Raw genomic sequence first — 24,190 nt, 5'->3', positions numbered from 1 at the left:
TTGCCTCCACCACTCTAACCGATTTCTGCGGGGGGTTGTTTTGATTTTCCTAACCAATCACTAGAGACCGACATATCCGCCTGAATCTAACGGCATTTTAAGTGCTCACATTGATGCGTAGCCACAGGTTTTGCAGGGGTTTGAGAAGACATGCCGTCTACGGCGCACAGCTTGACAACGCTTCACAACAGCTTGACAATGGCGTTAGTCATGCCTCTGGCGCCGATTGGCTAATCGTTAGTCCCCCCTGCGGCGCTCATTGACTCAGTTGTTTTTTAACTGAGAAACCGCTGTTTCATGTCATGATGCCAGACAAATCAGTCAACTCGAACTCGGCGGAGTAGGTTGGATTCAAGAGTCTGGAAACCATGCAACAATTGTACCATCTTAAGATTTAATTTGAAGTTTATTTTAAATCATTATTTTTTAAAAATATCTTTCAATATTAAATTATATTCCTACTTATTCTACGTTGTTTAACCTTCTAAGATCTAACTCTCTTTCTTTTAGAATTGTATTGTATTATATTAGTTTCAGTTTAGTTTTCTGAGATGACACTTTTTTCTGTTTTAAATACTGATTTTAGCAAGTTTTTACTTTCTACTAGAAAACTATTCAAGTGTAGCCAAATGCATCACTTCACTTGTTCTTTATCTGGAAAGCAAATGAAAAAAACATTAAAACCTAATAAAGAAAAAAAGCAAAGAGAGAAAAAAATCATATAGTACTTGGCATCGCACTTCAATTAGTTTGGGTAATTAAAGGTAATTGATTTGTTTTGTTTCATTGTCATTAACTAACAACCTAACCAACCTTGCCTTCTGTTTGAAGTACAGAGCTTCATCACTAATTACACTTTAAATCTATTAGTGTCTTGCCTTAACTGACTTTGCTGTAGCTGAACTGTTAACCCCTTGAGTGTTTGCTCTGACCCGGGCTGCCCACTCTTTCCTCTGAATGTTTTGCTGTATCTCCACCTATCAGACTGCAGGTAGTAAGCAGTGCAGAATGAAATGAATGGAGAGGTGTATTGTTGGAGGAAACAACCGGCACCAAACAATGGCAAGAATGCCTCTCGCCAATAGCTGAAGCTGCACGGTGCGCTGACATCATATCACTCCCACATCTCCCTCTCTTGATTTCAGCCCCACCCGCTCCTTTCCATTAGCAAGTCGGTCCGTGTCCCTGTGTTATTTAAAGCCAGAGATCCTCCCTCTCGCCGAGCCACTGTGTTGCATCTGTCTGCCTCGCCGCTTGTGTGTCTGGGTGTGTGTGTGAGTGTGTGTGAGAGAGAGTGCGCTAAAAAAACCCAGGCAGCCAGTGGGAGAGCTAGAGAGTCGGGGAGAGAGACACGGGGGAAGCATCTGAGAAGGGAGAAGGAACGGGAGTGTGAGACAGCTATGAAATTCATCCAAGCTATTTGCTTACTGCTTCTCTGTCCAGCTTTAAGCCTCAACACCAGGTAAGAGATAAAGAAGAAGAAAGGTCGTCTTTGTTTTTGTCAGTTTTTACCCGGCTAGGGACTCTGGAACAAAAGAGGGTCCAAAGCGTGCAATCTTAGATTACTAATCTGAAGGTCTGTTCAGTCCTGTCAAATGCTGAAGCCTTAATTCGTCCAATGGCAGAGGATCTCTCTCTGTGTGCGCTAAGCATGTTGGGGACTTGAAAGGAGGGAGGAAGAGCTTTTCTGTTGAACTAGGCTATTATCTCTGTCAGTTCTGGGCAGGCTGAGAGACAGTTGTCCTTTTGTGGTGCTAATTCACTGAACGCGATGCCTCCTGAATAGTGGTGACATTGCTTTTTTAGGACTTTTGCTGTCTGCTGGACTGGGAAGGGAGCAAGTTGAAGTCAGGGGGAAACTGAGAGAGAAAGGACAAGGCTACTTGTGTTGCAGTGTCTTGAAAAAGAGCAGGTGTGTGTGCGTGCGACTCTATGTGTGTGCGACGTAAGGCTTTCGGAGGGAGCTGAAGGGAGAGTGATGGGCAAGAAGAATGGATAAGAGGGAATGTGGAGAGGGGGGGAGTTTTGATGATTAATTAAATCATTGATAAAATCATCCTTCTTCTCTGCCAGTGGCTGACACCACTGCCTTAATGAGAGCCGTTAGAGGAAACCCAAGGCTTTGACCACATACCATGGAGACATCACACGCAGTATGGCATGCATTATAAAAACTTGCCTTTCTCGTTCCTCCTCAGTGGCCAAAAAAACAGTTTGATACTGTCGTCATCTTTTCTTGGTGAATTAGTTGGATGCTGAGGAATACGTGCACATGGAGAAAAATGGCATCAAACTCTATTGTTGATGTTAACTAAATAGAGAAATAGCTGCATTTTATACATGACTGGCTACTATGTGAGTTATTACTTTTGCCTCAGGCTTTACATAAGATTGAGATTTGTAAAGAAAGAAATCAATGTTATTGCCTAAATCTTAAATCTTTGTCAATACCAGAAAGGTACACTGATGATGTATGAGTCATATCACTAGGGGCTGTATTGATGTGTTAACCTTTGGCAGTTAGTAGTCAGCAAATTAAGCACTAACACGCCCTTTTACTCACCTACAATATTAATGCTCACATACGGCAAATACATAAATAACCATCAGGCAGCAGCTTTGGAAACAGTCTGTTTTATCACCGTCTTGTTTTATTGTGCATACAGATAGACTTCTTAAGCAATTTTTTTTGGGAACTAACAATGTGCTTGATTAAATTTGATTTCCTAAAACACAGTTTGTGTCTCAAGGTTTATTTTTACATAGTGTGTACCATCGTCAGCCTTCGAGGTGATCTTTTGGGTGCTAATTGGAGAGGGAGGCATTACGGTGGTAATTTGGCAGGTCAGCACAGATTGAGTGTTACCTCTTGAGGGGGAATGTCATGAAAGGTAATTACCAGAACACAGAAATAATCTGCGCTGAATTTGTTTGCTTCTAAACTCAACTCGGAAGGCTGCGTTTTGGTAAAGGCAGAGGGGTTTTCCCGGGCAAAAGGTGATACCTCGACTGTGACCTAAAATAGCAGAAATAAAACTAAACATGCGCCAGGTCCTAAATGGATCTGCAAAGGCACATCTGTCTAATTTGCCTATACAGGAGGCAATGACCTGCTAAAATGCTGTAATTGGGGAAAAAAATTACAATAATTTTGGGGGAATTTAAATAATAAATAGGCTCTGATTACAAGTAAGAGAAGCAAGCAATGTTACACGGAGGTTCTTTTTACATCATTTCATCTGTTGATTGAACTCTATAGTCATTTTGAGGCTGCAATTTGGGGTGTTTGGGGTATTAAATAGCAATATATTGAAAGCTTTGACAAACAATATCTTAACTCAACGTCCTGTACTAGCTGTTTCTGGAGCTTCTTCCTCAGTGAATAGGGTTTTCTCAGTTTACATCCTGTGACCTTCATAAAGAAATCTAGTTATTGAATTTGTTTTTTTTTTACTGTTTATAATTAACCATGAACTTTCACACTCATAGTGAAAGGTGTTTTCATTTTATATTACATTTAAATATTTTTTTCTATTACTATTATCACATGTTGATCTGGCTGTACTGTTTGTACAAGACACGTGCATATATGGGAGATAAAGCTAAAATGAGAAGTGGCTTGATGGCAAAATGGATTGGCTGGTAGCATTTGTGTTTGTCACAAGGTTTTACTCAGGACTATGAGTCTTTAGATGCCCATGTTTTTCAGTTTTTAACAGGGATGCACATATCTGATACTGATATCTGATATCCGGCTGATACTCAAATAACTGGATTGGGTATCAACGAGCAGTTCATTCGCACAAAAAGGTGTCTAAATGCCACGATAATGAGCAAGGCATATAGTGTGCCATTAGTACGCCTTTCTTGATTTACGCGTGTCATTTGTACCCCATGTATCCTGAACTGACTGCAATGTCAATGCGTCCGCTCTTACTAAGGTAAGAGTTAGTGACCAACAAACACTGGACTTTTAACCAGGAGACTTGTGTTCGACACCGTTGTTGACCGATGTTTTGTTTTGTAAGTTATGTCAGTGATGTTTGTAACGTGTTTTCTGTAGTTGTGTTACGTTGTTTCCGTGCATGTTTTACTTGCTTATTTCAAGCCCAACCATGACGTTTTCCCTTTCCCTAACTAAGTGGTTTTCTTGTCTGAATCTAAGTCAGTGATCTTCTTACCGAAACCTAACTTGCGGACGTTTGCGTGGCGTACAAATGGCACACGAAAAAGGCTAAAATGCGTACCCATTACACACAAAATGTCCGTGTCCGGTTACGGTGAAATTGGGGTCGATCTATTCTATTCAATTCAATTATATGTTTATGTCTTGATTCCACATGTCCGTACTACTATTTGCATCAGCAGCATGCCGGTAGACCGCATAGCCGAGAGAGCTAAGTACAAACATGTCAGCTGTTTGGATGAATCTCACTCTTGCTACGCCAACAAATTCTAGAACTATTCTATATCTAAAATTAAATGTCTACGCACATTTTTTTAAGTTAGGAAAGCAATCTTTAAGTCAAGCCTGATGTTGCCTTACTCATAAAAATAATTATCCCATTGACTTCCACACAGTGAGCCATACAGCTTATTAATCAAACACTGATATTGGATCGGTATCGGCCGATACCCAAAGCCCGGATATCGCTGTCGGTATCGGGAATGAAAAAGTCTGATCGGTGCATATCCTTAATTTTATTGAAAAGGAGGATTGCATAAGGCATCAGCAAAATGTTATTTTACTGTTTCTAAAGATTTGTCATCACTACGAGCGTCCATGGATGGATTAAATAAAAAGGTCAAACTAGTTGATCCATAACACTTTGTCTGCTCCTTCATTGTTCTGCTCCTCCTGCAGTGGTTGATATGCATTTTGTCTCCCTGTCAAACATACCGAATTAGCTATGCTATTTTAATAGAATAAAAGCACATATTTAATTATTTATCTAGTGTATTATCCTGCTGTGTTATCTTTTGATCTAGCGCCGCCCTAGAGTGGTCCTGCTGAGGCAATACCAGTTGGCAGTGATGCAGTTAACATAAAGCTCTTGAAAATGTTTTTTATTATTGCTGACATGGTCAGATTTTATTAGAAGCACTACATAATTTTAGACTTTTGCTCCACTTTTTTTTTGATGTACGTTATTCCAAACTCAAAATATTTCAGAGAGATATTCATCTTTACTTTCTTTTCTGGTCATCAAAACCACAAGCAAACCCAGGGAACGCTGCTTTTGATCTAGCCCATACTCCAAACTCCCTTTCCTTTTTTTTTTAGTTGATTGGTTCCTCAAGCTCCTGTCATATATTTGTTGTTATTCTGGAGGTCAAGGGGCCCACACAAGGCTTATCATTTGTGACATCCTCACTTTTTTGTTGCAACATTGAAGAGACCGACCGCAAGGTGTATCCGCAGCAGCAAAAATGAATTGTGACTCGAGCTGTCTAGTCTATTGCTCTGCCTCGCTTTGCTTGATTCGCTATCATCACATCAGTGGTGCGTGAGAGAATCCATTTCATATGTTAACTGCAACCTCCATTGTGTGACCTGATAGAGTCGCCTTAAGGAATGAGAATTAATGAAATAGGAACCATTTCAATTTTGATGCATGATAGCAGCATTTTGTTAAGCCTTTGGTTTATACGCTTAATTCTGTTTTATAGCTTTCAAATCCAAAAGGCGTCTCTGCTGGCTTACTCCGTGTTATTATGAACGCTAAAACATGGACATACATTCCAAAAAAACATAAACATGTTACAGGAACTCACACTTTTGAACATTATAGAATATGCTTTTTCATTATCTCTATAAAATGTGTAAAATTAACTATTTTGCTCGCCGGTCTCTGCTCATATGAGAGCTTGATTAGGACTGATTGGATTTTAATGAATTGAAGCCACATTATGGCAGTGCAGGGCTTTGTGTCATTGCAGAAATCAATTGGTACTCAGCCAGAACACAAGGCTGCATTGACACCCGTCCCGTGAGATATGACATATGACTGTCCACCTCCGGGTCAGGGTTGGGAGGCATGCTACAGTGAGGCTGCTCTTCTGCATTTTGGCTTGTTTTCTCTCCTCTATACAGATCAAACAGCTCCACCTCTTTACGCTTTCAAATATTCCCTTTCAGAGTGTTTCTTGAAACATATATGACACATTTTCTTGACACTATCTTTGATGTCTCTTACCTTAGCAGACTCTTCTTTGGAAACGGTGATATCTGGTGGGATCTCCGCAGCATCAAATATTTATGAGTGTTTTGGACGGCAATTAAACGGACTACAGAGAGACTCGGTTTGTACACAGAGTGTAGACGCAGCCGTATTGCTTTATCTTAATATCTGCCTGTGGATATGAGCATTATTGTAAATTAAATGGAGTCTCTCCTTAATGTTGGGGTCAGACATGAAAAGGAAGATAGTTTATAAGATGTAGCAATTCATAATGGAGACAGGATTATAATTGGTCCTATGTGATGTTGTTGACCTTGGGCATTTTCCTTGTATGATAATCTTTTATAATACCAGTCTCTTGTCCTTATATCCTTTCATGAATATCATGAAAGCAATCAAACCAAATGGCCTCATGAATGAAGCGATATGAGAACAAACTTCCACTGATATTTCTTCGTATCCACGATATGTTCTTTTATTGTTAATAACCATTGATTTATGAGATTCACCAATTTTTTTCTTTGTTTTGCTCTTCTCTTAGGTAGGAGAACATTGCTCAGAGTGGTCGAGAGCACTCTTACCAAGATAAAAAAAAACATCTTGTTTTTATAGTCAACGAATTGTTTGTCCAACGCAATGAAACATGAGTTTTAAATTTAAGGAACATAAAAAACATGCATGAATATCATACAATCAAATTAAGATTATAATATGTTTTAGAGTATGTTTTGATTGGATTATTACTAGGTCTGTCAAAGTTAAGGCGTTAATAACGTGTTAACGCAAATTTGTTTTAATGCCACTAATTTCGTTAACGCAATAACGCAACTTGCGATTTCTAGGTTGTGGCGGGCTCAGTTTTAAAGCTAGAGTGAAGATACTGGTATCATATGAAACTAAAAAAAGCTAAGGAATCCATTGGTACCAACCATGTCATACTAGCTTGTTGCTAAAGCAGGCTAAATAACACTTCAAAGTTGTGCTAAGTTTTGGCGGGGAAAAAATGGCATGGCCATTTTCAAAGGGGTCCTTTGACCTCTGACCTCAAGATATGTGAATGAAAATGGGTTCTATGGGTACCCACGAGTCTCCCCTTTACAGACATGCCCACTTTATGATAATCACATGCAATTTGGGGCAAGTCATAGTCAAATCAGCACACTGACACACTGACAGCTGTTGTTGCCTGTTGGGCTGAAGTTTGCCATGTTAGCATATTTTTTATGCTAAAGGCAGTACCTGTGAGGGTTTCTGGACAATATTTGTCATTGTTTTGTGTTGTTAATTGATTTCCAATAATGCATTTATACATACATTTGCATAAAGCAAACATAAGTACCCACTCCCATATTGATAAGATTATTAAATACTTGACAAATTCCCTTTAAGGTACATTTGGATTGATTTTGAACTTTGGTTTTGAATATTTTTGTACATTTTGCGATTCATTTTACATTTTTTTAATTAAATATTTTAATCGATTACATTTGTGGAGGAAATACTATTGTTCCATCGATTCCAATTAAGAGTATAAAAACCCTTGGATGATATTGCATGTGTTTAGCTTGTGAATGGCTTACATACTGCTCTTAGATGCTTTTTATTTTCCTGTAACAACGGCACTGACGCTCTGGAAAATCATGTTTACTTAGTTTAAGTTTATTTAACAGTACCTGCTGAAGTTCTTCTTCTCACAGCCTATTTTCGGTGGCTTCTCTCCAATTCTTGGGCACGTGCCAGAGCATTTGCCCACGGCACAACACCTGCCCTTATACAGTGTTTAAGGGGGCGTTCATCATTCAGCACACCTGGGTGAGAGCAGATTTAGATGGATAGGAACGTGTGGTGCCTCTGGAGTCGACTTCTCTGTTTTTTTTTTCTCTGAACAGTAAAATTAAGAAAAAAAATACAAAAGAAATATAAGAATGTTGCTGCATAAGGCCCATTGTATCCTAATTTCACCTTAATGTGTGCAGAAACAGGCTACTATTTTCAAATTGTCTTTTCAAGGATAGAGCATCTCACTGTGCAACTGCGATTGTGTAGCTGAAAGGTGCTCAGCGTCCTGTTCATTCATCACAACAGCGGACGCCTTCTTTGTCTCAATCTGTCACATGTTTGCTGAGTTGGAAACATTCCACAGATCATCATTTGCATCCGATCAATACTTTCGTACGAGTGACAGCGAATAAATTCAAACGAGACGTACAGCGGCGGAGAGAAACTCAACATGATGCCTCTTTGAACGAGCACTCGCGGTGTGGAATTTTGTTTGCTTTGCACTTTATAATGTCGAGAGGAAACGCACGGAGTTGAGATTGTTCACAAATATTCACACATTGGGGAACTGAGAATTGACTAGAGGTCAAGTGAGAAGCACATGTGGAATTAGACCTAACTGTTGACCCGAGGGAGACGGTAATGTCAATCTATACACTGATGGACTGCAAATGGTTAGCAGGGATAATGACTAAGTGGAAATAATCCGGCTCTTATCCCTGGGCGTTGTTTAGCACTAGGGTGAAAAAACGTTCTCCTATATTTTCTTTCTTTAAGTGGGGCTCGGCTGTGTTGCCATTTGCCTCGATTGTTATTGAGTGAGAGCTCCATCATTATCTAAATGAACTGGTGCTTTATTTATACCGAAAAGACATCGCAGGAGCCTGGCATGTTTGAGCTGACACCCCTCGTGTAAACATTTATGCATTTTGCAGAGCAGCAGTTTGGTGGAAAGTGGTTAAAGTGTCTGACGTGAGTGATTGGGCACCTTACGAGATGGGCATCTGTTTAATGACCGTGCAAGGGCAACCTCTGAGCGACTTTTAATGCGCCGCAGCGATCTGTGTCACGATTTCGCCCATGCAACATAAAACATTTGTGCGAAAATTACACGGAGGAAAAAAAAAAAAAAAAAATGTCACTATTTCACATCCCCCACTCTGTTTTTCACGCCATCAAATGACATCTACAATATAGCAGAGACATGATTATTAATGTGACTTTCAGGGGTAGCTGGACGCCTCAAGATGAGAGAAAATGATATTTGTGCAGCCGGGTAATGTCCTCGGCAAAAAATCTGACTGTGGATGATAATTGAAATTCAAAGGACACGGCATAATGGTCACACCATGGCAACCACATTGGCCACATGACAGTAATGAAGTGGGCTACAATAAACAGAACCTTGGGTGGCTCCTACAAATGAGAAAGTAATTAAAAGGACCAGGATCAGTGCAGGGTGAAGAGTAGCCAGGACGCTTTATATTCAAGGCCACATTTCAGGTACTGTGCTGTTGCTCTCGCTGCTCTCAGAAGACATTTGAAATGACAGCAGTGTTTACTCTTCAAACACTGAAAGTGCGTGTCATAGATTACTTTGCTATCGCGCTTCCTGGAACACAAAGTTTTATCATTGAATAGCATCATGCTGTAATGTGGGATACGGGAAACTGGATGTTTGCTTGGTGTATAGAGGAGCGTGTTCGGGATTATATGACTGAGGGAGGAATCACAAATCAACAGACATTAGCAGGCTGCTATTCTGTCATCATGCAATAAAGAGTATTGGGATTTTTTTATAGTCAAAACATGTCTGAAGTATTGGAACAGTGAGTGTAGTGTTTGTTTGACGTATCTCACCTGCCATTAACTCGATCTTAACAAGCACGTTCTCATTCTTGGGGTGTTTAATACTGACGCTTTGTCACAGCTGTTGGCGTATGGTTCCGCTGCACATGTTGACAACGGTCGCTATATCGTGACAGTAGTACATGAAACAGGTTACCTGAATAAAATCATGTGCCTCTGTGTCCTCTGGTGTCCTCCAGTGCTCCTAACGGCATCTGCAAGATTTCACATACAGGAAAAAAACGAGCAGTAAGAGTGGATCTGAGGTCTGCTGTCCAGCTGCCGTCTATGGGAGCCGGCTGTCAATCACTCGCACACTCCGACCAAATGGTCAAACTAGGCAGCGAAGATCAAATATGAATCAATATTATGTTACGTTAATGCCTATTTCTCGCCTCAAATGTTTTCAGAATCATCTTGTAGTGCACGGTTTAGCTGTAAAATGAGAAAGTTTGTGACACCGCCGCCATTGTGAAATCTGGTGAAGGAACGGCAAGTTCCGTGCAGAAGTCTAGTTTTCTCTCAGAACACTTGAATTACAATATGCTGAAAGGTTATTATGGAATTTTTGCCCAACGATGCCAAAAAACTACTGCCTACTGCCACTGTAACTATAATGGGTACTATACTTGACGAATCTCCCTTTAAGGTACATTTTGAACAGATAAAAAAAATGTGCAATTAATTTGCATTTAATGAATGCAGGTTAACAATCCGCGTGAAGGGACGGAACGCATTGGCCGAAATACAATCTCGAACCCACCAACTATCGTCTGACAGTGATTTAGCTTATTATTGGTTAAAAATTAGCTTGTAAACTGGCTACTTGTGAAACAATCAGAACGTACACACCGTCTCTCAACTTCAGCTCCAGTCTTGCATGTCAAGCTGCTAATTGGACTGTATCTACTGGCCACTACAGAACCCCTACAAATATAGCCCTTTGCCCCGGGTCTTATCCGTTGTCAGACTGGAAGCCGATGGGTTCTGAGATTGCTATACCCTTTTAGCTCTGGTTTGGTCTCCAACATATTTGTCTCTTTAGCTTGCTAGATGTTCACACAGGTACTCACCAACTTCATCTGCTGCAGTTTGCTGCTGGGTAGGAACGAAGAGTGGGTTTTAAGAGTTTTTCTTTTGCTGAAAACAGCTGCCTACTGCACCTGGGAACAAGGTTGAGAGCTGAGCTTGCTTGCTGGAAACTCAAAACAGAGCTGAAAAATGCTGAAACACTCTGAAGGGCAGCTGCAGAGTCGGGTGATAATTCTCTGTGGGCTTATCGCTACGAGCAACACCTTTCACATCACACAAAGTCATTTGATCCATTGTTAATATGAAAATATTGATTAGTGCAGCTTTGAAATGATCCAATTCTTATCAAAACAAGCATTTCCATCCCAAGAGACTTCCACTTTGTTACTGCTCAAAAGCTTGTTTTTCTACTCATTGTGTTGCTGTCTTCTCTACGCACCTCAAATTTAATAATGCTGTTGATTTAAGGATGCTATAGTTTTGATGTGAATCTTTATTGCTGTTTCAACCGGCACTTTATTCCACTCCTTAGCCGCTGTCGGTATAGATATGAGCGTTGGGTTGTCACAGTCGCTGTTGTAATTGGCAGACACTTAATTGCTCAGACCCTGTAAACATGATGCTCATGTTCTTTCAGTGATGAGTCATTAGCGGAAGGCTTGGCTTTTTGTTTTACAGTGAAGTCTAAGATGTATAACAGTAATAAAACAAAAGCTGAGCAGCATCCTTCATCACGGCGGCACCACATATAAAATGCCTCTGTTGTTGTTGCCGAGCAGCTATTCCATTTGAAGCTAAGGGAGAATGCTTCAGTTGTTTCCTCACGTATATAGGCTGACGTTCGGGGCCTTTCATGTGCTCTTTAATGTAGATGTCAGTCATGACCTTTAGATTTAAGTCAACTTGTATTTATCTTCCATGCATTATGATTTCATTCGGTTTTAATGTGTCATCTGTGTCAGTGCAGTCTGATTTAAATACATGCAAGGTCTTGCCTTTGTTTTGTACTTTCTGATGCTAGTTGTTCTGTTTAGATATTCATTTATTAATAGTCTCTCTAAGTCCCCAAGACAGAAAACCTCTGAATCAGTTCACACAGTCATAACAGTGAAGTTGATAGGGCTCCAACTATAGTGATTGTTTCATTACCGATTAATCTACTGATTATTAATCGATTCATCGCTTGGTTTATAAAGTGACAGGAAATAGTGAGAAATGCCCTTCACACTTTCCCAGAGTCATCAGTGATGCCATAAAATTAGTCGTTATGTCCGACCAACAGTCCAAAACCCCCATAATACTGAGTTGACAATGATATCAAACTGAGAAGTTTGCAAATCCTCATATTGGAGAAACTGGGACCAGAGAATATTTGGCATTTTTTGCTTATAATTGATGATTAATCGTTTATAAATTCAACTTCAAACCTTGTCAAAGTAGCTGTTTTTCTGTTGACCGACTAATCAATCAATCATTGCAGCTCCAAGTACTTTTAAAGCTCAACAAATGTTGAGGCTGGGAACTTCTAGATTGCAATTCTGTTTTAATTTTGACGTAGTTTTACAGTTCCAGTACAAACGATTCTTGACATGTCTTGATGCAGTTTAATTCCATACTTTTTATGCCTCCGTAGTTTTTATGCCTCCGCGCTGGCGACAGCCTTGCCCAGAGGCAATATGTTTTCGGGTCGTCTGTCTTTACGTCTGTCCGTCCGTACCATTCTCCTGAACAAGACGTCTCAGAAACACCTGGAGGGAATTTCATCAAATTTAGCACAATATGTCCACTTAGACTCAAGGATGAACTGACTAGAGTTTGACCTCACATCCATCCCATTCTTGTGACAGCAATATCTCAGGAATACCTTGAGGGAATTGCATTATGGCACAAACATCCACTTGAAGTTAAGGATGAACTGATTAGAAGTTGGTGGTCAAAGGTCGCTTTGACCTCATAAAACAGATTTTTGGCCAAAACTCAATAATTCATATGCTAATTATAATTTAACACACACGTCTAACAAGATAGAATGATGAAGTGATGACATTTTGGACAGACATGGATCTAAACTGCAACTTGACTCTTTGATGGAAGCATACAACCGCAAGATGGTATTTCTATTTTTCTCATTGTATGATATTATAATAATAATCATAATTATTACAAATACAAATAATAATACACAAATGCAAAGTCTACAAGTAAGAAGATGGCTGTGGCGCATTGTGTTATACAAACATTTACATTTTGGATTGTGTTATTGGACTTTGTTGGATATTTGAAACGTGGGTTGAGTGGATTGAGTCAGAATCAGGCAGCTACTCATTTGTATTTTAATATTCCAGTGGAGTATTTTGCCTCAGTGCTGAATCATTCAGCATTTTAATATAGCCAGTTTTAATGTCATGAGACGCGCTTTACACAGAATTTAAATGATTTAAATGACGACACTGATCTTTGCAGTCACATTACTGAATGATACTGAATTGTATTTCCAGACAGTGTTAAGAGAAGAATCTTAAATTGAAGTTAACAGCTAAAGATTGATAGGCACGTTTAACAATGGTTTCTACATAGGCTCAAGAAAAACACTGCCTTTCATATGCAGAAACACTTTTACATGAGCAGAATACAGTAGCGTATTTCTGAGGGCAAGTTCAGTGCAAATTCAAAATTGATGTTTCATCAAGAAAGGTCATTAAGTCTTATTAGTTTAACATTTATATGTGATCCTGGACAGTTTGGACTCGGCAAACACACTCTCTTGACATATTACATTTCAGTCTTCTTGTACTCATGATAAACATATCCATCAAGACATTTTCTCTGCCATTCGATGAGGGAGTTTCTTGCCATTTCAATGATTTTCTTCATCCTTGCGTCCCAGCTGCCGTAGCTTTTTCACTTATATTTAACGGAGTTGCTAAGCAGAGAGTGTCTTTCCCAGCAACACCGTGTTTCACATTCATAAAGTTACACTCTTTCACACCAGGGAGCTGCCCTTCACAGATCACATGGTCTTCTATTGAACAGCTCCACTGAAGCAGTGACTCTAGTGCTTGCTCTACAGTAGTTATCAGCGGGTAGAATGGGGGTGCGGGGGTGGGGGGGGGTTACATGTTCACCTTCCCCACCTTTGTTTTCTCATCCGTATGTTTCTTGGGATTCAGCTCTCAGTCATAGACTACTCCTCTAATCATCAAACTGCCACCAGCAATCTACCCGTTCCCCAGTTTTCACTCTTTTCTGCAGTTTAATTGGCTCACTATGGAATGAACCAAAGTGCTCAGAGGTATTACACACAAAATATTAGAGGGATCAGAGAAATGTGGAGTTATTGGTTTTGGATTGAACAGAAGATGAGAATCATAAATAATACAGGTTTACACACAATGCTTAGATCATGTAAGAAAAAACAGAGAGCACTCAGTGGTTGGTCCTTTTTATCAATATATTTATTGTGTCACAGCGTTTGTCTGCGCTCTAGTTCTGTTGTCGCTGTCTACTGAGACGTCTCTGCTTTGTTAAAGCGGTCATTAGTAGCTGCTCTTTCATTATTTTCCCCCATCATTTGTTCTGATTTATCTACACTTTAAAAGCCAAGGCAGCATTTCAAAGATGCCTGTCATTCTTTCATCTCAGAAAAACATCCGTCACCCTTGTTTAATAAATTCTAGCATTTATTTTCCTGAGCAATAATCACCCAAATATAAAGTGAAGGGTAATGCAGGTTAGGTTTAATGCTCGGCTATAGCTTCCAAATTCTAACCTATTGATGGTTCAAGTGGAATTTAAGCAAAAATACTTGTTAACAACAACATTTGCCTGGAGGCTTAAAACCTCGGGGATGATTAGAAATGTGCAAAGACCTCACTTAGAATAAGTAGTCAGTAAACAAAGGGAGATGTGACGTAAAATCTATTCCAGCAGAAGTGCTGGGCACAATACCAGGAACATCTGTGCAAAATAATGCAGTCTAATCAAACAGCTGTGCTATTAATTCAGGATCGAAGACTTCAATGAATTAATTTTTTTTACAAACCATGCCCTAGGTCTGCTTTCAAAAGTATGATGCAAAACTATCTCTTTTGTATAAAATGATATTCTGTTCCCAAAGAGTTACGAACCACATGCAGCTAAAGTGCTAAAGGGTAGAAAAATGAGGTATCTTCTTCAGTATTTTCAGTCTTTATTGCAAACTTGGCAGGTTCAGATTCTCCAAACATCAACATTGTTTTACAATTAATACAAGACAATATTGAAAACATCTCTTCAAAATTATATTTTTGACAAAATGCATAATTAATCTCAACCAATTAATGGGTAAAAAAGGTTGAATCACCCAAATATCATAGGCTATTCATTTCTCATACAATAAACACACAGGATGTTAAACTGCAAGGACAATTTACATGCACTCACATGTGTATTATGCATGTGCATGCACGTGTTTAAAAATACCAACATGAACATATCTATGTTTTGTACATCCCCCAAAATGACCTTAGAGTTGAATCAACACTTCTCTCAAACAGAAATTGAACATTATAATAAAAACAACAATGCAATTTCTTTATAAAGTCATTTTCTTACAAGGCAAAGACAGGCAAGACAATACAATAAATGAGATCAAATAAATAGGAATGAAAACATTATAAATGAAAATGTATATCAAACATTTCCAAAAGCTTTCACAAATAGAAAAAAAAGTTTTAAGAAGTTATTTAAAATAAACTAGAGACTCCATAGTGTGGTGGCTCTAACAGCAAAAGCCTGGTCACCTTTTGTCACAAACCGTGACCTGGGACTAACCAGCAGTGCTCAATCCACCTCAATGGCCAAGAGGGCACATACCAAGTCAATAAATCAGAGATGTATTTCGGAGCAAGGTCATTTAAGGCCTTAAATGTGAGCATCAACATTTTAAAATCAATTCGGAATCTATCAAGGAGCCATTGTAGGGAGGCAACCACAGTAGTGCTGTGATCATGCCTCTTTGTCTCGGTAATGAGTCAAGCAGCAACGTTTTGTACCAACTGGAGACGGTAGAGGGAGCTTTGGCTGATACCCGAGTACAGTGTGTTACAATAATCAAGCCAAAAATAAATAAATGCAGTACAACTTTTTGTAGATCAGCAATTGATAAAAATTACAGATTTTTTGAGATTAGCTTGAGCTGGAAGAAACATGACATTACAAAATGTTTGACTTGACCATCGACACAGCATCAAATATCACCCCTAGATTCCTAGAAGCCTGTTTAATAGTATTTGACAGATTAGAAGGAATAGCACCAAAACAGCTGATGGAATTAAGGGGACAGAATGACTTCAGACTAATCATCATTGAATTTAGGGAAATTTGGGACATCCAGGATTTAATATCAGAGAATCAAGTTCTGAGATTTGCTCGGCTGCTAAGATCTGTGGATTCAACAGAGTCTCGTCAGCATAAAAATGATAAAGCACATCATTATTTTGAATAACCTGGCCAAGAGGCAGCATATATGTAGAAAATAGAAGAGGGCCAAGAACAGAGCCTTGAGGGACACCACAACTCAACTGAGCCGTCAAGGAAGTAGAGATACCCAGGGTGACAGAAAACGTTCTGTTGGAAAGATAGGAGTGTAATAAGCTAAGAGCCTACCCAAGTCTCCAAGCAATGTAAGAGGATACCATGATTGACTGTGTCATCTAAAAGAGTGAAAATCGAGCAAGCAGCACAGCAGTAGGCCATTAATATCCTTGAAAAGAGCTGTCTCCATACTATGACCTGCTCTAAAACCAGACTGGAAACTGTTAAAAACACTATTATTATTCATAAAAGATATAAGTTGAGATGGTATTACTTTCTCCAGAACATTAGACACAAAACACATTTTAGAGATTGGTCCTCAGTTGAGTAAGGACAGGGGGTCCAAAATTAGGGTTCTTTAGCAATGGGTGAACAATGGCATGCTTAAAACTGGAAAAGAACCAAGGGCCAGGAAATTGTTTAAAAAAAAATGCAAAATAACAGAGTTAACAGTGGAAAATACCTCCCTGAGCAGCTTAGTGAGGATATTATCTGGAATGTTGGAGGACAAGTTCATATGGGAGACTGCACTCTCTAACACTGAAATTGTAATGGCTTGAAACTGGGTAAAAGAGGCAGAATTAACATGCGGAATGGAAAGAATGTATGGGTCAGGGTGGATTTGGGACCTGCTATTCTCCACCTTATTTACAAAAATAGCAAGACATTTTTTGGACAGCTCAACATCAGGTTTAAGAACAGAAATGGATGGACCACTAATAACAGAATCAATTAACCTAAAGAACACTTTAGGATTGTGGTTGTTTTTAGATAGACGACTCCTCCACTCCACTAGGTGTCCCTGTGTCCTTTAGCTTGCTTGCTCTTCTTTGTTTTACAGGGCGGAGGGTCAATTCAGAGAAATAAGCTGATCTTGCATCTTTCTGATAAATTAACATTTGTGCTGTGTCTCAGTTCGGATACATCCGTTCCACACTTAACATTTTGACCGTTTTGAGTACAACATCCAGGTACCTTTGCCATACTTCTCAGTGTTAACCACACTTATGCACTCAAAATAGCATGTATAAGTACAGAAGTACGCAGTTTTTAAGGGTGTTATGTGCTATTTCGGACTTGTTGTTCTTCCATTGTCTTTCAAATGTTCTACAGAGTCTTTTAAGGGCTTGAGTGTGATCACTCAGCCAGGGGAGGTTATTAGATTTTTGTTGCCTAGTTTTAAACGGTGCAATCTGGTCGAGGATAGATAGGCACTTGTCGTTAAATGAATTTAACAGTGTAACCTTCATGAAGGTGTTGAATTAAACTGCATTGGTTTTACCTAGGTGTTCCTAATAAACATGAATGTGTATTGGGATTTAGTGTGTTTTCTGGAAATAAATTAAACAACCATTTCTAGACATCTGTTTTTGTCTGATCCAGGTAATCCGATGGCTGCAAGAATCTAGGTACTTCAGGACATTTCATTCAAAGAAACAAGTAAAAAAACTGAGATTTTAGACGTATAGATATTCTACCTTGGTATAAAGGGTATGGCAGAGTCTTTGACGACTGATACCTTTCTTGTGTTTAACTCTAAACATTGCTGTATCACCCAACAGAGCCGCTTTTGTAAAGGCAATTGAACAAGCACCGAAACCTGCTGCATACAGCTGTTGTGTGAGCACAATATTGAGGGGCGTGGATTTGCTTTCTTACAGCATTCAGGGGATCCGTGTCCCCATCCCCCCTGTAGGCATTATTACAGAGCAGGCTGTTTGAAGCCAACATTACTGTATCAGATTAGTCTCTTCCCGCTTTAGTTTGTTTTCCGAGCTGTTGTGGGCCATTTCAAGCTCTTTTGCGACAGTTGTCCCTCGTGGGTTATTGCAGTTGAGACTGAAGCAAATTTGAAATTAATTTGGTGCAGTACAGCGGACTAAGTGTAAGCCTTCGTGTAGGTACACCGTGTCGTTGAGTAATTGAGGTCTGATCAGTGTTGAGAGCACCGGTTGGATGAGTGTCTGAGCTGCCAGAATTTACTCCACAGCTGTCAGTGGTCTTGAGCATAATTCAACAAAACATATTTGATGCGAGTTGCCCACTTGATTACTAAGCTCTTTCCTCTAATATACAAACCAGCTACAGTGTCTACAAAAGGCACTCGTTCTATACTGCATGTCGGTATATGGCACAAGTCAGAAAAAAAACCCTCTCTGACAGAGATGTACTGTCAATATTCAAGGGCAAACAAAATAAACTTGCATTCAAGAGCTGAAATTGATTCCCGAAGATATCACTTAGAGCTGCCAAACTGGTGGTGCTGTGTTTTTCATTTCCTGTCTTTTATTAACCCCTCCATATTTGTTCAGTGCTCTCTGCTGAGCATACTGTACATCACAGCAACAGCTCCAATGTACCATTTTTCAAGAAACATAATATCTCCTTCTTTTGGTGAAGGCTACATAAATCTGAATCCTTTATCAGCCGCCAGCACACCTCCTCGAAGACGCCCGGGCGGATTCTGTTATGTTTATCTAATCATTTCCTGAGCATATTCTGGTGTCAGGATCCATCCTGGCTGACAAGTGCTGGTTCCATTCGAGTCCCCTATCGCCCTGTTTTTCCAGTGTTTTGCCATGACACCTGACTGATAAGTGTGTTGTTCAGTGTGTATGTAGAAGCAGGAAGGATTTCAGCAAACTGACACGCGGCGTTTAGCACAGAGAAGCCGTTTGGTAGTGCCCACGGTGGCAGTTTATCTCATAAATGTTTTTTTTTTTTGTTTCATATTTTGATTGAAGATTTTACGCCCGCAGACCTCAGCATTTGATGGCACTTTTGAGACTCCTGCTTATTCACCGCCAAAGAAAAATGGTGTCTTGAGGAAATGTGAAGAGTCAGAGATGTCATTAATCCACAGGCTTCGGCCAAAGGAGACACAATTTGCATGAATTTGTGGCCACTATGAAACTAATGATGGAGTTAAATCACAGCTATATGCTCTGCCTTTGTTGTAATTTTATTTTATTGTTCATTTGTGGCGTTATATTCGTAATGTGCCATTCTTAACCGTTTGTCAATTCTCCCAAACAGATAGAAAAATGCCATCCTTTGTGAGCCTGGCATTATAAAAAAAAATATCCTATGACACACTGAGACATAATTCTTGACCCTGAAACAGTGCTTTCCACTTGATGCTTCAGGATAAAAGGGGTATTGTCACTTGCCAATCAATTTTTAGTGTCAGGTTTACTATTTGGCAACAAATGGAAACCCACTCATGCAGTTCACCTTCTTGCTGATTGCATCGCTCTGATCAATCCGGGTCTGTCCCTGACTTTTTTTTTTTTTCTTCTTCCTTTGTCCAAGACAACTGCAAACTATCAGAGAGTAAGGAAGAAGTCCAGGTTACAAAATATGGTCTTTCTTTCTTCTGTGTGTACGCATGGGCATTGAACCTCGCTGCTGGGCACAGAGAGGGCAGCGAGAGGGTGTTATGTTGCTGAAGTCCACCACTCCCATTTGCCTGTCTGTCAGATGTCTTGCTTGGCTGAGCTCCACACAGTGATGGTGTTGACAAAATGACAGGAGGGGGGCACACTCCAGTGAATGTCAATTCCGCTGCAAAGCACCGTTTCCCCAGGAGCGCCGAAGCTCCCACACACCAAAACAGAAAAGGGAGGAGAGAGCTGTAGTTTTATAAAAGGCAAGCCCCACAGATTTGAATATTTGCATAAAACATACAGGGTCACAACAAGTGCATAAGAACATACCTCTACACTCGTATACAAGCGTAATGTGCGTGCGCTGTGAATAAATTACATCCCAGCAGCTGCAATTAGCTGGCACGTCGATTACAATGCTACCTGACGTCTCATCGCTACGACAAGGCGGTGATGGTGTGTGTCTAAGCACAGATTCGGTGTCGTTCGTTCACGCAGATCCTGTGTTCTCTGAGCTTTTCCTTGGCTTGCTTAACTGTCCTGACTTGACTGGCGGGATTAGAGATGCATTCTAATGTCTCTCTAATCTTATAATCTGTCTAATAGGGGCACAGTTACACTGGAGCCCTTTAATATACTGTATAAACACAGATCAAGTTGGGGGGGGGGGGAGGTGGGGGGATGTGGAGGTTATTGGGGACATTTAGTGCAGATCTGAATCTAAAAGAGTGACAGAGCATTCCTGTTTGTGACCGTGTTAAGCGTCTGGAGTTTCATTCCCATATCTCACCTCAGATGTTAAATTAGTTATACCAAACAACCTCCCTGGCGTGCTCAGCAAATTAGCATTTGATGACAGGTGTTTGGATTAACACTGATTTAATGAGCTTTATGAGAGTCCCTGGAGGATGAATGCGGGGTTTTGGTATTACCTACTTCCAGGATACTGTTAAAGATAGGCAAATGCAAAGTCCCTATACTCCAAATTCAATGTATATCTATGTCCTTATCTGCACACCAGAGACACTAAAGCAGCATCACACCACCACTTTTACTAATGTGCAAGTGGAACAGATGCCTCTGTTGTATAGAGATGTGAATCTTTTGAGTATGTGATTCCTTCGGATGTGTCTTTGTAAGATGATTTATAATTGATGGTGTTCTTTATCTTCATGGCGCGCTTAATTGGAAATGTATACACAAGGTTGTTTACAAGACAGCGGTCTCCAAGGTAGCCTATAGATGTTCTGAGCGTTATTGAGGAAACTGATGTTGATGGCAGCGGTAAGATTTGTGCCTTTTATTTTCACTAACCTCTTAATTAACATATAATATATAATATAACATTCAGAGCATTACTATAGCATCAAACAACTATTTCCTATGTAAAGATGTAGTGGTGTAATGGCATCCTGAGCAGAGAATGAAGTCGCTCTCCCTCTGTGTGTGTTGTAATCCGAGCTTCTCTGTTCTTTGTTGTGTTAGCCGGGCTGGCCACGCGTGCAAATTAGTGCATGTGATTCCTTGTGCGTGTGCCCCACTGGCTAGCTAATGGCTGCCGATAACAGCGGCGACTTATGTCGGCGACCCCCCGGTTAACACCGTTAGCTCTGTCAGCACCATTAACGTTGTTAGCATTGTTTGCACTGTTAGCACCATTAGCTGCTAGCCGCCAGCTTAGCAACCTCCATGTGGAGAGCCATATGCAGGCAATCCAAAGAATGTACATTGATAAAAAGTGAAAGCCAATTGTTCGCTCCATTGCAACAGCAGCACCCAGCAGCAAAGCTACGCTTCAGCCATTTTGGACTGAAAGTGACTACCAGACGCCAGTAAAACGTCCGCCAAAATGATTTCTATTCTATTGTCATATTTAATTTCTCTACCAAAATGGCATGTGTTGAACAATACAAATATTATAAATATGCATACAATAATAACTATTTACTTACTTATTTGTTTCTTAAACTGTTTTTGCCCGGCTGCTTCCCAGAGAAGCATAAAGTGAGTGATGGACATAAATGGAAGTTAGAAAAATCCAGCACACAGATTTTGAGAACAATCTCAAACTTTTTTCATATCAAGGAGCTCCAGCATCGATGTCCACAGACCATGGATGTAGAAGAGGTTGTGTCCTGTGTTAGTAAATAGCCTACAACTACATTAAATTCTGTTTATATCATGCTACTAGCACTACTAGCTACTGGCCGATAGCCGGTTGTTTGGGAACAGAGACGTTAATACATCCACCACGGTACAGGCTTACAGCACACAGCCCATGGGTGTATTATAAGATAATAAAAGTGATGAATTACAGCCAATATATCCATTATTACAGCCGTATACAGCTAGCAGGAAGCTGGCAGAACTGGATATGTCATATGAGAGTGCAGGGCGGTGCAGTCCCGTGGGTCTGATGCACGTTAATTATGCCAAGGAAAATAACTCTGGATTCAGCTATTAGTTCATTTTACAACTTTTATGACATAACAATTTAAAGCGCTATTTTAGTGTTCATACTGGGAAGTTGATTTACCTAAAAAAAAATATATATATATATCCTCTGATTTACAGACGTCTCTTTATACATCCGTGGCCACAGACTCGCTGGGGTTTTCAGTCCAAAATGGCGGCAGCACTACCGTAGCGCCATATAGCGGCTGTTGTCAAAAAAACACCAGAGTTTCATCTCTTCACTTCTATACTCCTCGAGCAATCTCTGAATCATAGATATTATTTGAATGTTGCATAAAATCCTTTAATATTATCACATTAATACATTAACACATGCTTTATACTTTCTATCTGTGGCATCTTTTTAGCAATAGTCAATCAGTGTATTCATTCTCCTAGATGAAATAATGCTAACAACAAAATCAAAATCAACTAGGTTCTGTTGTTTTTGTAACAATACCTCACATTTCTATTTGACATTGTTATTCGTGTAATAACAAAATTGCTCACCCATCTGTTCAGCGAGGATTTGGCTCTGCTGTGGCAAACATTGCTAGGGTTACAATTTAGCTTCAGGGTTTCAATTTACCGTAAAAGCTGCCCTAGTTGAGTCCACACGGTCAACACTATTTTGTCTATCTATCATCTAATCAGACTCATCACAAAGTCACATGTGTTAGGGCACAATAGCATGCAGTTAGTGCGAATCTGCACTACAAAGCACATTGTGTCTGCCCACCTGCAGGCATTATGAATAATTTGTTCTGTTGCTAGAAGTGGTTTAATGTCTTCGTCCTGGTGAGCGCATTATGCATGCTTGTTGTGTGAATCTCAAATTGTAGAAACAGGTTGGGGTTGTTTTCCACAGAACTTGTGAATAAACAAAAAGGATGCCGATGTCTTGTGAATCATCTATCTCACTAATACTACTACTTCTACTACTACTACTACTACTACTAATAATAATAATATTAATATTAATAATAATTGAATTATACAGTTAGAGCTCAAACGATTAGTAGATTTGTTGATTGAATATTAATCAGCAACAATTTTGCTAATTAATTCATTGTTCAGGTAATTTGTCAAGCAGGTTCCATCCTCTCTAATATGAATATGTTCTGGTTTTCTCACTCTCCTATGATAGTAAATTTAATATTTGAGTGTTTTGGACTGTTGGTCGGACAAAGAATGACATCTGAAGATGTCACCCTGGACTCTGGGAACTTGTGACTTGTTGACATTCTAAAGACTAAATGATTAATCCATTATTTGAAAAACAATAATCAGTAGATTAATCGATAATGAAAATAATTGTAGTTGCATTCTTTCAATAATTTTTTCCTTAACAGAAAATGTCAGAGTATGTTTTTTTTCTTTTCTTTGTTGCTGCAGGGTTGCATACAAATTAAATCATTTGGAAATATAGAGAGACAAAGGCTCTACATGGGATCCGATACATAGAATGTCAAACAATGGTGTCGAGCTGGAAACTTGACAGGTTTAAAAAGACGTGAACAATGGTCACCTGTGGGAGTTAAAAATTGTCCCTGCTGGACACGACCTTGTCAGTCCTGTCCTTATCAGCCTCCATCCAGACAAAGGGTCTGCAGTGTCACCTGTTGTGGGCATTGACTGCTACTCAGGAGGAGCAACTATCAGTATGCTCGTCTCTCCTTGAATTTGAGAAGAGGCTTAAAGAGCCAGTCCTTCAGATCCAGAATAAAAACTGGCATGGCCATTTACAAAGGGGTCCCTTGACCTCTGACCTCAATATATGAAAATGGAAATTGGTTCTATGGGTACCCACGAGTCTCCTCTTTACATACATGCCCGTTTTATGATAATCACATGCTGTTTTGGGCAAAAATGTAGTAACAAATTGTGATTTCTGCTTATTTTAAATGATGTATTTTGAATATTTCTGAATACTTG

At 39.7% G+C, this 24,190-nt stretch overlaps 1 protein-coding gene across 1 annotated transcript in view; it reads left to right on the top strand.

Annotated features, from left to right (window-relative positions):
• The first annotated feature begins 1,216 nt into the window (after positions 1–1,216).
• The window catches only part of luzp2 (leucine zipper protein 2), a 212,396-nt gene continuing 189,422 nt past the window's right edge, over positions 1,217–24,190 (top strand). Inside the window, exon 1 of the mRNA XM_037796345.1 lies at positions 1,217–1,462. Coding sequence (XP_037652273.1) covers positions 1,401–1,462 — 62 coding nt within the window. The 5' untranslated portion in view covers positions 1,217–1,400. The remainder of the gene's footprint in view (positions 1,463–24,190) is intronic.

Source organism: Sebastes umbrosus, chromosome 2 (genome assembly GCF_015220745.1).
Source record: "Sebastes umbrosus isolate fSebUmb1 chromosome 2, fSebUmb1.pri, whole genome shotgun sequence".
In the NCBI taxonomy this organism is placed as follows: Eukaryota; Metazoa; Chordata; class Actinopteri; order Perciformes; family Sebastidae; genus Sebastes; species Sebastes umbrosus.
The sequence above is the reverse complement of the archived record's forward strand: the minus strand, read 5'-3'. Positions and strand labels throughout refer to the sequence as shown.